The 13112-nt window shown below is 33.9% G+C and overlaps 2 protein-coding genes across 2 annotated transcripts; both read right to left on the bottom strand.

The window, feature by feature from the left end:
* Nucleotides 1-12: 12 nt before the first annotated feature.
* Nucleotides 13-4386, bottom strand: LOC149389346 (cytochrome b561 and DOMON domain-containing protein At3g07570-like). The gene is made up of 4 exons (XM_089624359.1): nt 3896-4386; nt 3319-3739; nt 535-824; nt 13-411 (listed from the first exon to the last, which is right to left on the bottom strand). The coding sequence occupies exons 1-4, from the start codon at nt 4091-4093 to the stop codon at nt 172-174; spliced, it is 1149 nt and encodes a 382-aa protein (XP_089480485.1). The 5' UTR covers nt 4094-4386; the 3' UTR covers nt 13-171.
* A 380-nt stretch (nt 4387-4766) lies between these two features.
* On the bottom strand, nt 4767-7959 carry RNS2 (ribonuclease 2). Its single transcript, XM_089624702.1, has 9 exons — nt 7668-7959; nt 7406-7434; nt 7115-7188; nt 6668-6769; nt 6538-6541; nt 6211-6302; nt 5896-6057; nt 5521-5605; nt 4767-5158 (listed from the first exon to the last, which is right to left on the bottom strand). Exons 1-9 carry the CDS (start codon nt 7883-7885, stop codon nt 5085-5087), a joined length of 840 nt encoding a protein of 279 aa, XP_089480828.1. The 5' UTR covers nt 7886-7959; the 3' UTR covers nt 4767-5084.
* Nucleotides 7960-13112: the final 5153 nt, after the last annotated feature.

The following is a 13112-nucleotide window of genomic DNA, read 5'->3' as shown; positions in this document are numbered from 1 at the left end:
GAGATACAGGAATTATGGAGTCCTAAAATTTACCATATGATTATTGAAGAACAAAAAGGTAAAGAATTGATAGATTACATTACACCAAGTTAGAATATAAGGTCGCTCAGAGTCAGAATAACCAATTGGAACTGAAAAGGAAAAGGCAAAGAAAAAACAAAGATAAAAGGCCTAGTTATTGCCATTCTTAGCCCATAGTCTGTACTCTAACACACAAGAAGTTACAAACAAGAAACAAAGAGCAAGAGCATAACTTGCAGACCATCCCTTTCCCTCACTACCCAACTTGATTCCATAGAAGACATTTGATATTGCAAAAACAAGCAAAACTCTTCCAATCCCATAATGGATCCAATTCCAGTACTTCCTGTTTTTAGCTGTCTTATGTGGCCGAGCCAAAAGTGCCATCGCCTAAAAAAAATCATGCCACGAACTGTAAGAAAAAAAAAAAAAAAATATATATATATATATATATATATATATATATATATATATGTTGTTCTGTTTCTTTCATATTTTGTCTTTTGTTTTTACCTGTATGCAGCCGAGCACAAAAATAAATATGCCGATGCCTTTGTGGGTAGAGACGTCGACTTGAAGACGATTGTCCAACAAAAAGCCACACAAAACTCCGGTTATTCCCATTAGAAGTCCTGTGGATTGAATCCCGACATGAAGGTAAAACCAGAGAGGGTCGCGGTGGCGACAATACCGAGCCACCATTACTCCGATCACCATCAAGATTCCCCATCCAAGCATGTTGAACACTCCATGGCTTCTTCTCAGCCCCGAGTGTGGACTGCTTTTTGAGTTGCTTGCTTGACCTATTTTCATACAACAAGAGTACATGTTTTTTTTTCTTAATCCGAAGAATGTATAATGTATTTGTGTAGATAATCTTAAATCCATGTATAAGGTATAAGAAGTCCAGAAAACTGAAACAAATACAGGAAAATCCGTAAAAACTAACGAAAACATAGAGCAAAAACACAATGTATTACTTCGGATGATCAAACTTGTAAAAAGAAGAAAACAATTATTAACACTACATGGTCTGAAATGTCCAAGTAAGTCTCCATGTGTAGTTCAAGTATAAAAATAATCATTTGAAAACTAAGTGAGCAGTAATACAGCTAAACTCTTATTTTTATATTTTTCGCAAAATAGCTAAATTACTGTCAAATATTTTTTAGTGACGGTGTAAAAAATATTTGACTTGGTACCGACAGTGTATAAATAGCTAAAATATTTTACTCCCACTTTCATATAATTAATGAGAAAAAAAAAATAATAATAACGAAATTTGGTACTGACACATGCTTTGTAAATATCATTAATTTTAAACAAACTATAATTATTTCGCAAATTTATTAATTTAATCAGTTGTTTAACTATAAGACCCGATTAATAAACTAATAACGGATAAAAAAAATAAAAAAATCGTTGACAAGTACAACGGTATGAGCTAGCTATGAGGTGGAGATGGTGGCAGAAAAGCCCGTCTGTCATGCCTCATGCCTCATGCCTCATGCCTCATGCCTCATGGCCTACTACTTTTTTGCTAATAAAATAAATACATTACATTTTAAATCTACTTGGAGTTGGACAACGAAGTATTCAAAAATTCAAATACAGCCTTCACTTGTTCATTTCATTATCATTGCACGTTGAATATTCAGAATCTTATCAGTATTTCTAAACAAAAGCAATTGGCACCGTTTGAATTCATCGTCTCTTTTTTTTATATATAATTAATTTATCTATTTATGTATAATGTAACCCTTATTTTCTTCTTTGAAATAATTGAAGGTGTAAAATTGTATACGTCAAATTGAGATTAAACTTTTTGTATATTTATTCTTTCATCCTAAACAGCACTTAGCCGCCCTCTCACAATAAAGACAAAAAACCATCTCACGAAAGAAGAGAAACGGACGCATATCAACTATATCCGTGAAAATTTGATTAAGAATATCTATCACATTCTAGAGTTTTTTTTGGCGAATGAATTTAGATAATCACAATATATATTTTTTTAATTTTAACTCCAACTTGTTTTTAGACGTTTTTAACTGGATTTTTTAAAATATATATATAGAAAGTTATTAAATTATTAGGCAAGTTATAATTATTGAATCAAGTAAGTAGATATCCAACTCGAAATATATTCTTATACAGTTTTTAGCATTCGGATGATTTCTTTCTCTCTTTAGAATTGTCAATAAGAAAAACGTCCATAAAAATTAGATCATATGAAGAAGAAAAAAAATACTACGGCTTCACCTAATCAAGGTATTAAATTATTAAATTCAATAGTCAAACTAGAAAAGTTAAGCAGCAAGAAAAAAAGAAACAAAAAATCGCCGTGCTTTTCTTGGTTGGTGGAGGGTTTATTATAGAAGAATGTTTTGCAACTACCCGATTATATGTTTAAACTTCTAACTAAAGTTTTATTTTATTAAAAAAAAGTATAAATTAATTAATTATTTAAATTAATTTAATTTCATTCGGTTTGATGAGCTATTTTCTTAAATAAATTAATTAACTTAACTAATTAATTAATTTACTTCGATCTAATGACTATTTTTTTTTAATAAAATAAAATGTTGGCTATTTTTCAAAAAACAAGGTGGGTTATTTGGTTATTGACTTAATTGTCTCATTATTATATTTGCAATAATTAAATAATTTTATAGCTAAATAGCCAAGGAAAATTAATCTAGTTACAAATTAGTCCATGTTTATCTAAAATTAGTAAAACAACTAAAATTTACAAAAAAAGAAAAGAAAAGAAAAAAGTGTAAGTATCAGCTTTCAATAAAATAAATTTTGACCGTGTGATAAAATGATTTAGATATTAGCCATGCTATTCATCACGACTTTTTAAGTGTGTGAAAAACTGACGATCCATTCATCAATTGACATTTGGATATAAAACAAAACAATAAATTATTAAATAATGTACCATTGGAGTCGTTAAAAGTCGTGAGTCTGGACAAAAAGCATTTCTGTTTAGATATTGTAACAAATTTTAATGACAGTTATTTTACTAATCAATTTTATAAACAAAAAATTAGCTACGTAAGTCACCTAAACTATAGGAATTGTAAATTAGCCAACATTTGGTAAATACTTTGTAAATAGCCAACTTGCATATGTGGCAGCCTATTAACTGCCTTTTTTTACATGTTTGGCCGAGTTAAATAAGTCTTTTATTAATCTTTTAATAAGTTAGCTTGGCTATTTACAAGAAATTAACCAAAAGTGGATTATATCCCAATTCACTATAACCGTGTGGCTATATAAATGAGTACGTACCCCCGGAGTAGTCTATGGTGGTCTGGACCTTGCTCCGGTGCTCCAGAAGCCGGAAGTTGGGCGTCACGGGGTAAAACCCCTGCGGGCCCACCGCGTAGATCAGCCGGTTGCTCGGGGCGGTCTCACCGGGCCCCACCACCAGCTGGAACGCCACGTAGACCCTGCTGGAGGGACCCGCCACGGCCGCGGCCGTGTCGGCCACGATGGTCAGGTTGCCCTGGTCCGGCTCGACCCGGTCCGACGTGGTCCCGCCGAGGTAGTACTGCTTTATCTGCGGCGTCCCGTTCGACACCCAACCCACCACCGCGCTGGACCCCACCATGAACCCGCTCTTCGAGAACCCCATCGCCACGTACGATCCCGGGTCCCACACCGACAGCACGAAGCTCCACAGGCTCGAGTTTGTTTCGCTGGCTCCGTACTGTTCAAGTTTGTGTGTGTGTGAGTTGTGCCATTAACTTCTGCCGCAAGTAACCTTACCTGGTCATGGTAACTTGCCCCGCAAGTAATCTTGCTAATCATGACTTGTTTGATATATATTATTTATAGAAAATAAGATAGATGAGAGAGAGGTTACTCTGAGGATGAAGTTATTGGATTCCCAGACTTGAAGGCATTTGAGATTAGTTGTATCGAAGAGGACAGAGTTGAGGTTGAGATTTGACTGGCAAGAGTCGTCTGTCTGTGAATGCACTTTAGATGACAAAAAGGCAAGGATCGTGATTGCTGTAAAGAAGATGAAGAAACTGCTTGACATTGAAACAACTGTTTTCATTTTTTATTTTTTTTTGTTCTTCTTCTTCTTCGTCTTTCTCTCCTTCTCTAGAGTCGAAATGGTCTAAAAATAAGGCTTAGTGGTGGGTTGGTCATTTCTACATGGATGGCTTATCTGGATTGAGTTGACAATAATGATCATTTATTTCTTTGCAATATGTCCGATAACTGACTCAAATATGGTGTATTATTTAATAGTGAGAAATATTAATGTAGATCTTGAGGATTGACGACGACAAATAAATGTGTAACATATAGAATGACGCATGTGAGTTGAGATTAGGTGAGGATTTTTTTATTCTTGCTTTTATATTAAGCATCCATGTTATATTGACTTGGTAAAACCAGCAAAAGTGGGATTTCTAAACTTATATATTTATATTCGAAAGAATAAAACACCTGTTAAACATAACAAACACGAAAAGTTTTGTATGGATAAACTTTTCCTTCTCAAGGGATCGAAAGTTTCCTTTAGTTTTCTTTTCTTAGATGATCTGTAAATCATGAGCATCGGTTTGAATTAAACGACGTGACTTCAACGTAGGATATAGAGCCATGCTCAGATACTACTGGCATGTAGATAAATCATCACGAATGTTTCAAAGTAAATTAATTATGCTCTAAACTAACTTCTCAATCACATATATGCATTGAATCGCATCTATTTGCCAAACTGAAACCAAGTATCAGATTGATCTTTCTATTTCCCAAGCAACAGAAGCGACATTTGATACAAAAGCGACATAGCAAGACGAAAGTTAAGAGGATAAGTCTTTAATTCATCATTCGTTCAATGGAGAGAATTTCCAATTTATTCTATGTTTTTTTGCTTATAAAGACGCAAATGGGGCATCGTTGAAGAATAATTTACAGATTCAAGATGCCCTCAAGGTCCCAATTTACGAGTCACGAACTTAAATGGCTTACGGTGGTTCATTGTTTAACTCCTGATTACAATGATCTTAAATGAGTTGAGTACTTTCGGTTTCTATTTACATGCTAACAAGCTCCTCAGTAGCTTCTTCAGCGCCAATCCAAGGAGCCGTGGATTCACCGCCGCCTACCCCTGCAATATAAAACAAGATTTCAAACATCAATAAGAGTATAGAAACAAGAACAACTAAATCCTTCATTTTCCTTGGAGTCTAGATACAATGCAGCTCATAGAAGTTTTCAGCTTCGTTTAAAACACAAGAAGATAACACGAAAGGATTGAAAGGCACATTGGATAAGCTTAACTAGCCAAGATTCAAATGAGCCATAACCAAAAGGTAAGACTAAGAGCCAACAACCACAACACAAACACTTATAATAATAATACACTTTTGCAGTTTGCACAAGCACATAATAGCGAAACTCGGGCTCAACCGCTGGTAAAAATTTAGACTCAAACAAATCGACAATCAGGATATGGGATTAAAAACTTACCGTATGGCGTGTATTCGGGGATGCTGACGTATTTCGGGCACGAGTTTCCTGAAGATACCATGTTTCCAGTTATGCAGTCCCGAGGCTACCACCAAAAAAAAAAAAAATCAGGCAAAAGAAAAAATATTCAGGATATGCAATAAAGTTCTATAATAGGGTAAACAACTACATTGCAGGGTGGTCTCATAAAAATTCTGAAAATCAGCTACGCATATTGTTTAGATGGAATTCAGTATTTTGGGCCGAAAATTGCCCAGAAAGTACGAACACCCTCGTCAGAAGTTTCAACTCAACGCCTAGCAAGCGAATAGTATTTGAAGCTATTTTTAAAGTACTGCCGTAAAATCTAATACGGACTTCAGGTATAAAGACTACCTTAAAATCCTTGTAAAAGCAAAGACGAAGTTCTTCTATAGCCCCATTTTTGCATATCAACTGCGGGGTTGTATGAAAAGCATTTTGAATGGCAGTGACAATGCCTCCAAGAGGGTATTTTTCGGAATTGGAAGGGACGTACCCTGCTTCATTCAGAACACTCTGCACAAAGTAGAGGAGACATGAATGTACTGAATGATATCGAAATTAGACAGGTAAGAATTGATTTATTAGCTCAAAATAAGCTCATTGATAGCTGAAAGTTAAAGGGAATTGGGTCAACAGAAAAATGTTCACATCCATAGTAAACCATACCGTGACATTGTATTTGAAATAAACATTCAGGGTTGTTAAAAAGTAATCGTACTCATCCCCGGTTACTGGAGAGGAACAAGTTCCATGCTTTTCTGCACATAAAAATACATTACATACATATATTAGGGGGGGAAACAACAATATTTTACAGAAAACAGCACTAAGAGAGTATATCATCGCCCCTGAGACTCAGTCAAAATTCGTTCCAAACGTTATGAGTAAAAAAAATATGTTGTAGCGCCTAAGCAATACTCAAGTAAAAACATATTATGAAACATGATGACGTGAAAAAAAGAAGAGAAAAAAGAGACATGAAAAAGAGATTACCCCACTGCCAATGTGATGACGTCCGATTTCAGCCACCACAGATGAATGGGATGAATAAGAATTAGTTCTCTATATAAAATCACCAAAAACTTTCTATAGACACTACGAACAGCAATTAGTGTCCACATACCTCATGAGCCCAAAAGGATCCTCTGCCGCCGTAGCAGGTTCTTGTCGAACCACAACTTAAAGACGGCCAATACTTGTTCAGAGCATCAAGCAACGTCGAGATCTAACAACAATTAAGGAACAGAAAAAATCAAATTTTATGACCCATTACAGTAATAAACATCTCCGTGGCAGTACAAAATAGGAATACACTGTTAACGAGTCTTGCGGAATTGTTGAACATGTCTTACAGAGACTAACAGCTAGCATGTGTATATGATTTAATTTATATATTACAACATATTAGCACTGACTCATAATTATTTATATTTATCCTTTACTGATATCATTCCCAGATATATCAAACTTTACTTGTTCCTTGCCACTGTGTGTGACAATATCATGAATACAAAACCCATCGGTTCAATATAGCCGAATGAATAGTTGAAAATTCAGCACAAGCATTGACCTCTTTCTCTTCAAAGGATTTGTGAGTGCAACACGCTGGCCAGGTTCCATCATTGTAATCAGGCCACAATCCATCTGCCATTGACGCAAACAGAAAAATTAAGATAGACTGCTCAGACTTGACCTTTCTAATTCTAGAAACTAGCCAGAGCAATTCAATGATGTTTTTTTTTTTTTTTTTTTTTTTCTATTACTAACAAGCCGAGCATTCTAAACAGACTAAAAAATGAAATTGCCATTTCAATAACCAAGAAAACAAAAACGTAATATTCAAAAGGAAAGATGTGCTTACGGATTGTGAACTCAGCTGGAGCATTTGCGCTGTAAAGTAACAATCCAAAGTATGATTAGATAAACAATGTTAATTTCAACCACGACTCGATATATAAAATAAACATAAAAAAAAAAAAAAAAGTTAAATCAGGTTAACAAGTTTCTCTCAATCGGTATTTTCAATGCAAAATCAATTATTTAAATCAAGTCGCAATATTCGAAAACATATCGTAATGAACTCGAGAAAGAATGAAAGAAAGTAAAAGGAAGGAGATTGAGACCCTCGGCAACAAGCATTGGTGGAGCAACAATGGCGGGTCTTGCGGCAGTAGGTTGGGGCCCACTGGAGGGCGAGAGCGAAGTAGTCGAATTCCCTCTGCGATTTCGGATTGGATTCCGAGATTCCGATTCGGTTGGGTTCGATCGCGACAGTGAAGGTCGCCGCGGCGATCAGGATGGCTGAGAAGAGAGTCAATCTGGCGGAACTCACGAAGGCCATCGGAAATGGTAGTTGTTACTGTGTGATTGATTGCCTTTTTCCTTACGGGATAGTTAGTTTAGTACTCTACGCAAACTGCCAATTTAGAGCCCTAAAAAAAATGTCAATTTAGATAATAGAGAATCTTTTTATCGTAAAAAGGAATATTCTTCTTAATAAATTATAACGCCGTTTACTACGAGATCTAAAAAAAGAAAAAAAAAATAAATAATCAACATCAAAATTGGATAATCAATTCAAACATTTTATCTTCTCATAATTTTTTTTTTCCTGTTTAACGATCACAATCACATCAAAATCCATAAATCCTTACTTCTAATAATCATCCAAATTCTACAATTATTCACTTATTCAAATTCAAGTAAAAAAAAAAAAAAAAAAAACCTCCAACAATAGTAAAGTCATTCATGTATGTTTGATAAAAAATAAAAATAATTAAAAAAAAAAAACCCCTTCATGATTCCATTCTTCACGTTATGAGTGCCGTCATGAGTCTATTAGTTTTGGTTTCGAAGCACTTAGCCACCTAATCATACGAATATCATAAAATTATTTACAATATGATCATACTTAAATAAAGTAAATATCTAAGTAACAATAATAATATTACCTATTAAATTTTAACTAAGAGTTCTTGGTTAAGACACTTTGGTCACGATAAATTTACCATCATCTAAAATGTAACATAATAAGTTTTTTTTTTTTTTTTTTAAATACCAAAATAAGTTACATATAACAAACTAATCCAAGTTAAATAATAAATAAATAAAACTTACAAAAAACAACTTGTTTTGAATCACTAAAAATCTCCACTTGTATTTATTAGAATTCAATAATCTTTTAGAGCAAATCAATGCTTCCACTATTTTTGGAGATAACGAGCTTTGTAAGGAATCTATAATACGGCCACTTGTGGAGAATGTCGATTTTGATGCAACCGTCGACAGTGCAAGAACATCTCTAGCTAAAAGTGGTAAAATTGGACACGAATTGATCTACCACCATCCCAAAAGATCAAAATAATTGTATAAATCCCTTCCAAGTAACTCTTCACAGTCTTCAACCAAGTACTTATCGACTTCATTTTGTTCTTGCCCACCACGTTGATTGTGTTTTTTTTTTCCCTTACATACGAATCATTAGATTCATTTGTTGAGTATGTTCGAATAAAAGAAGTATTTGAAGCCATCTTCAAAAGTGGATATTTTGATAGTGTTGGACTTTTTTCACGGACATACACTTCATATATTTTCAACAACGTCCTTGACACTCTTCACAAATATAGTAGCTTCAACTTCATCCGAGAATATAATGAATGAAAACATGCTCCATATAATCAAGCTCGTACCTCAGATATAGAAATACCACAACTACAAACAATAAACAATTCATCTTTTCAGGTCACTTGTCATACTTTGATTTCATATTATGTATCATGCCACACATAACAGAGTCATCCGACGTGGACAACTTCCTCAAATCTTATTTTCAGTTAACAATATCAATCAAGTAACGGTTGAGTGTGAGATAAAAAGAAAAAAAACTACTAAATTGTAGTGTTAGCTCATAAAAGCTTTGCAAAAATGGCTCGAACATATTTGCATTTTTCCAATCCTTCTCATTTGGTACAACTTCTTTTGACTCATCGAAGTAGTTCTGTCTACTAGAGTATTGAATTCCATTTGATACTTCACAACCGTCTCCAACATCAAATGAGTCGAGCTCCAATGTCTAGGAACATCTAAACACAAAAGAACTTATGATGCAATTTGCTTGTTTGCCATGTAAAATAACGCTATTCGTCCATGAAAAGTAAAGAAGGGGCATAAAGACAAAAAAAAAAGGAAAAAAAAGGAAAGAAATAGCCCAAAATCAATATATTGAAATAGGAAATAAGATGAAAAAAATTAAGCGAAAATTGAGTATGAATTCCATCCATAATATCCAAGGTATTGTCTATAATTATAGTCAAATGAAAGTCTTTTTCAATCTTTTTTTTATGAACTTGTTGAAAATGGAGTTTAATGGGACTTAAACTTTAAAATTAACTTACTAAAATTGACATTGAAGAAGTAAATAATTCAGTTGGATTCACTTGGATTTTAGGTACCAATAAATCGAGTGCTAACGCACATTTCGTACTTGACTTACCTTATCAACTTAATTTTCTTTGCTATCGAACATTCATTATTGGTTTCTACGTTTTTTTTTCAAAAAATTTTGACATATTTTTATTAGAATAAATCCTACTAGTTAGTCCCGAGGCTTTCGCGCTTGAAAGAATAACTTGGATCGTATTACTCAAATAATTGGTCTAGTACTGAAATGTAGCTTTTTCACCGGACAAGATGCCTAGTATTTACATCACTTCTTTTAACTTGGCTAACATGTCGGATAAGATCACACGTACCGAACAACATCTCGAATGGATGCAATAGAAGGTGCAACTCTTTCAAGCCATCATTGACAACCAAGTTGAGTACGCGAGATGCACACCTTATGTGCAACCAATCTCCATCTAAAAGTAGAATAGATATATCCTTAACTTTTCTTGAGCTTCACTATGGTTGTATCATTCGAGGAAGTATTGTCCACAATAATTGAAAATATCTTCATTATCACCCTAATCGTTGAAGCAAGCAAGAAATTTATTTGCAATAGAATCTCCCTTGTGATAAGAGATTTGAGAAAAAAAAAATGATCCGCTTCTTCAACACCTATTATTTGCTGATCCAATGAGCTTTTACACATACACATAATTTTTATTTTGAATTGATGTCCATGTGTCGATTGTGATGGTGATTGAGCTGGCAATGAGACTTCTATACAATGCTATGGACGTAGCAAAGGAAAAGATAGGTGAAAACTTGGGACACATCAATGTTCTTTTTATAGTGAAATATGAAATATTATTGATGACAAGTTGGATCGTCAATTGCATCGTGATTTGCATGCATCTTGGTAAAGTTGAAAATTCGGTTAACTTTGATTAACCTTTAACCGATTTTTGTTTCTCACGGTTAATTGTTAACCGAAATAGAAAAGTGGACAATTAATTGCAATTAATTGTTTTAACCGAAAAGTGAAAAGTGGGCAATTGTGTGTGTGGCAGCTGTGGCTGTGTGACGTGTGTGTGTGGCTGTGTGTGTCAGTGTGTGTGTGGCTGTGTGTGTGAGTGTGTGTTTCAATTAACCTAGGTTAATTGATTTTTATTCGGTTAAAATTAACCGTACGGTTAATTTTAACCGAAAATTCAATTAAAATTAACCGTACGGTTAATTTTAACCGAACAATTTCGATTAAAATTTAAATCAAAATTCTTTTTTTAACCGAAATTTTTTCTTTACATCTTGGTATTATTTAAATCGTCGATTCTAATGGGAGGATGGATTTTCTACTCACACTGAGGTGAAACAGGGGCTGTATATATGTATGGAGAGACTCATTCGTACGGATGCTGAATTTGGATAGGATAATTTGCAACTCGACGATCACCTATATAAGCGGAAGTTATTTGAATATAGAGGAGCCCAAATGTCATACAAAATACGATATCCAAGTAAGTATCTTTAAATTATTTTTGAACAATTTTGAAACACGTAATTCTATTAATAATGACTAATTTCTAAAATCGTGTTGTAGTGGAATGGTGAGATCCGTTTAGAGAGGGTATATTGTGAGCTTTTGTCGTGAAGGTTCTTGGCTTAACTTGTTTTTCAACGGCTTGTGAACGCAATTGAAGCACTGAACAAATTTTACACGAAGAGAAGAAATCGATTGTCAATGGTCAAGCTGAAAGCTTGGTTTGTACAATCGAAAGTTGAAGTTCAGAAGGTCTGTTAGCTGGAAGGACAAGGATGATGATGTTTTGCTTAATGAAGACTTATCTTCTGATGATGAGTGAATAGCTGAGTCAAATCAGGTTGAAGAAGGCACATAAGTTGATGAAGAAGAACTCGCCTTAGATGTTGATGAAAAAATATTAATGAGATGACATGAATTCAATTTATTGATTGCAATGGAGAAGAGGATGTATATGAAGATGGGAATTGAGAAGATAATGGGGTTGCCTCCGCCGATATGGAGATGCAACTTTTAACTCCGAAGGCAAAATCAATTTATAAATTATTCTAAGATCGGCTTTTTTTTACTCTAATCCTAGAAAAACCAACGAGTCGCATGCTAAGCATAGCAATTATATATAAAAAAAAAATTAATGTAATTTTTATCCAACCTCTTATAGGATTCTTATTTTTTTGTTTTAATTTAGCATACAAAAAAAGAGAATGAAAGAAACTTTTTATTTATTTATTTATTATATATACCTGATTGGTCTAAAAATAAATCAAATATATAATATTTTTTACTCTTCCGGTTTTATAGACTCAAGTTTTATTATTTTAATTATATGAATTATTTGTTTTCTTTTGGGATTTTATATTTATATCATTTTTTTAAAAATTGAGTTGAGGCTTACGCCCCGTACGTACTGAGGCACAACGCCTCACGTACGAAGAGCTCGCACCTCAATACTCACTTACTATACATTAGAAATTTGGATGAAAATTTTATGGAAACTTGACCCCGAAGTTGCAGAAGTTTGGTTATACGAATCTTGTCACAGAGTGCAGTGTCGTCTGCTTCCATGATGAATTGGAATACGTATTTTTTCATACTAAATAGAAGAATCGTCTAGTGTACAAGAGGCTCAAAAAACATGTTTTCTGCTCATACAATATGAAATTGTATTACACAACGTCACCAATGGATTCGTTGGATATCATCGAAAAAGCTTTTGATCGGTCAAAGAATTACAATGAGAAATATAATTAACCGTTTCACTGGATTGATCCGTTTCACTTAGATGACGACAACAACAATCCAAATCCTAGAATAGCTATATCAGCTCAATGTTTAAGAATTGATCCCAATCCCGTTCCTCACTTCGGATTTGAATCTCTACTGGAAACTAGTGACAAAATTTGTTTTCGGAGACGGAACTAAAGAGGAGGAGATTGTAAGTTGTAACCATCAGCCAACCACGACCATGGAACAACGACTATAGAGAGAAAAAAAATAACAAAATAAATGAGCGACTGTACTTTAGTAAGAAGCGCGTGATACTCAATCGCCATCGCAGACCCGGTGAATACATTAATATAATATATATATATATATATATATATATATATATATATATATATATATAAGATAAAAACCAACCATA

This window comes from Urtica dioica, chromosome 8 (genome assembly GCF_054948205.1).
Source record: "Urtica dioica subsp. dioica isolate 48M chromosome 8, U.dioica_male_clone48M_v1_H2, whole genome shotgun sequence".
NCBI classification, from domain to species: Eukaryota; Viridiplantae; Streptophyta; class Magnoliopsida; order Rosales; family Urticaceae; genus Urtica; species Urtica dioica.
The sequence above is the reverse complement of the archived record's forward strand: the minus strand, read 5'-3'. Positions and strand labels throughout refer to the sequence as shown.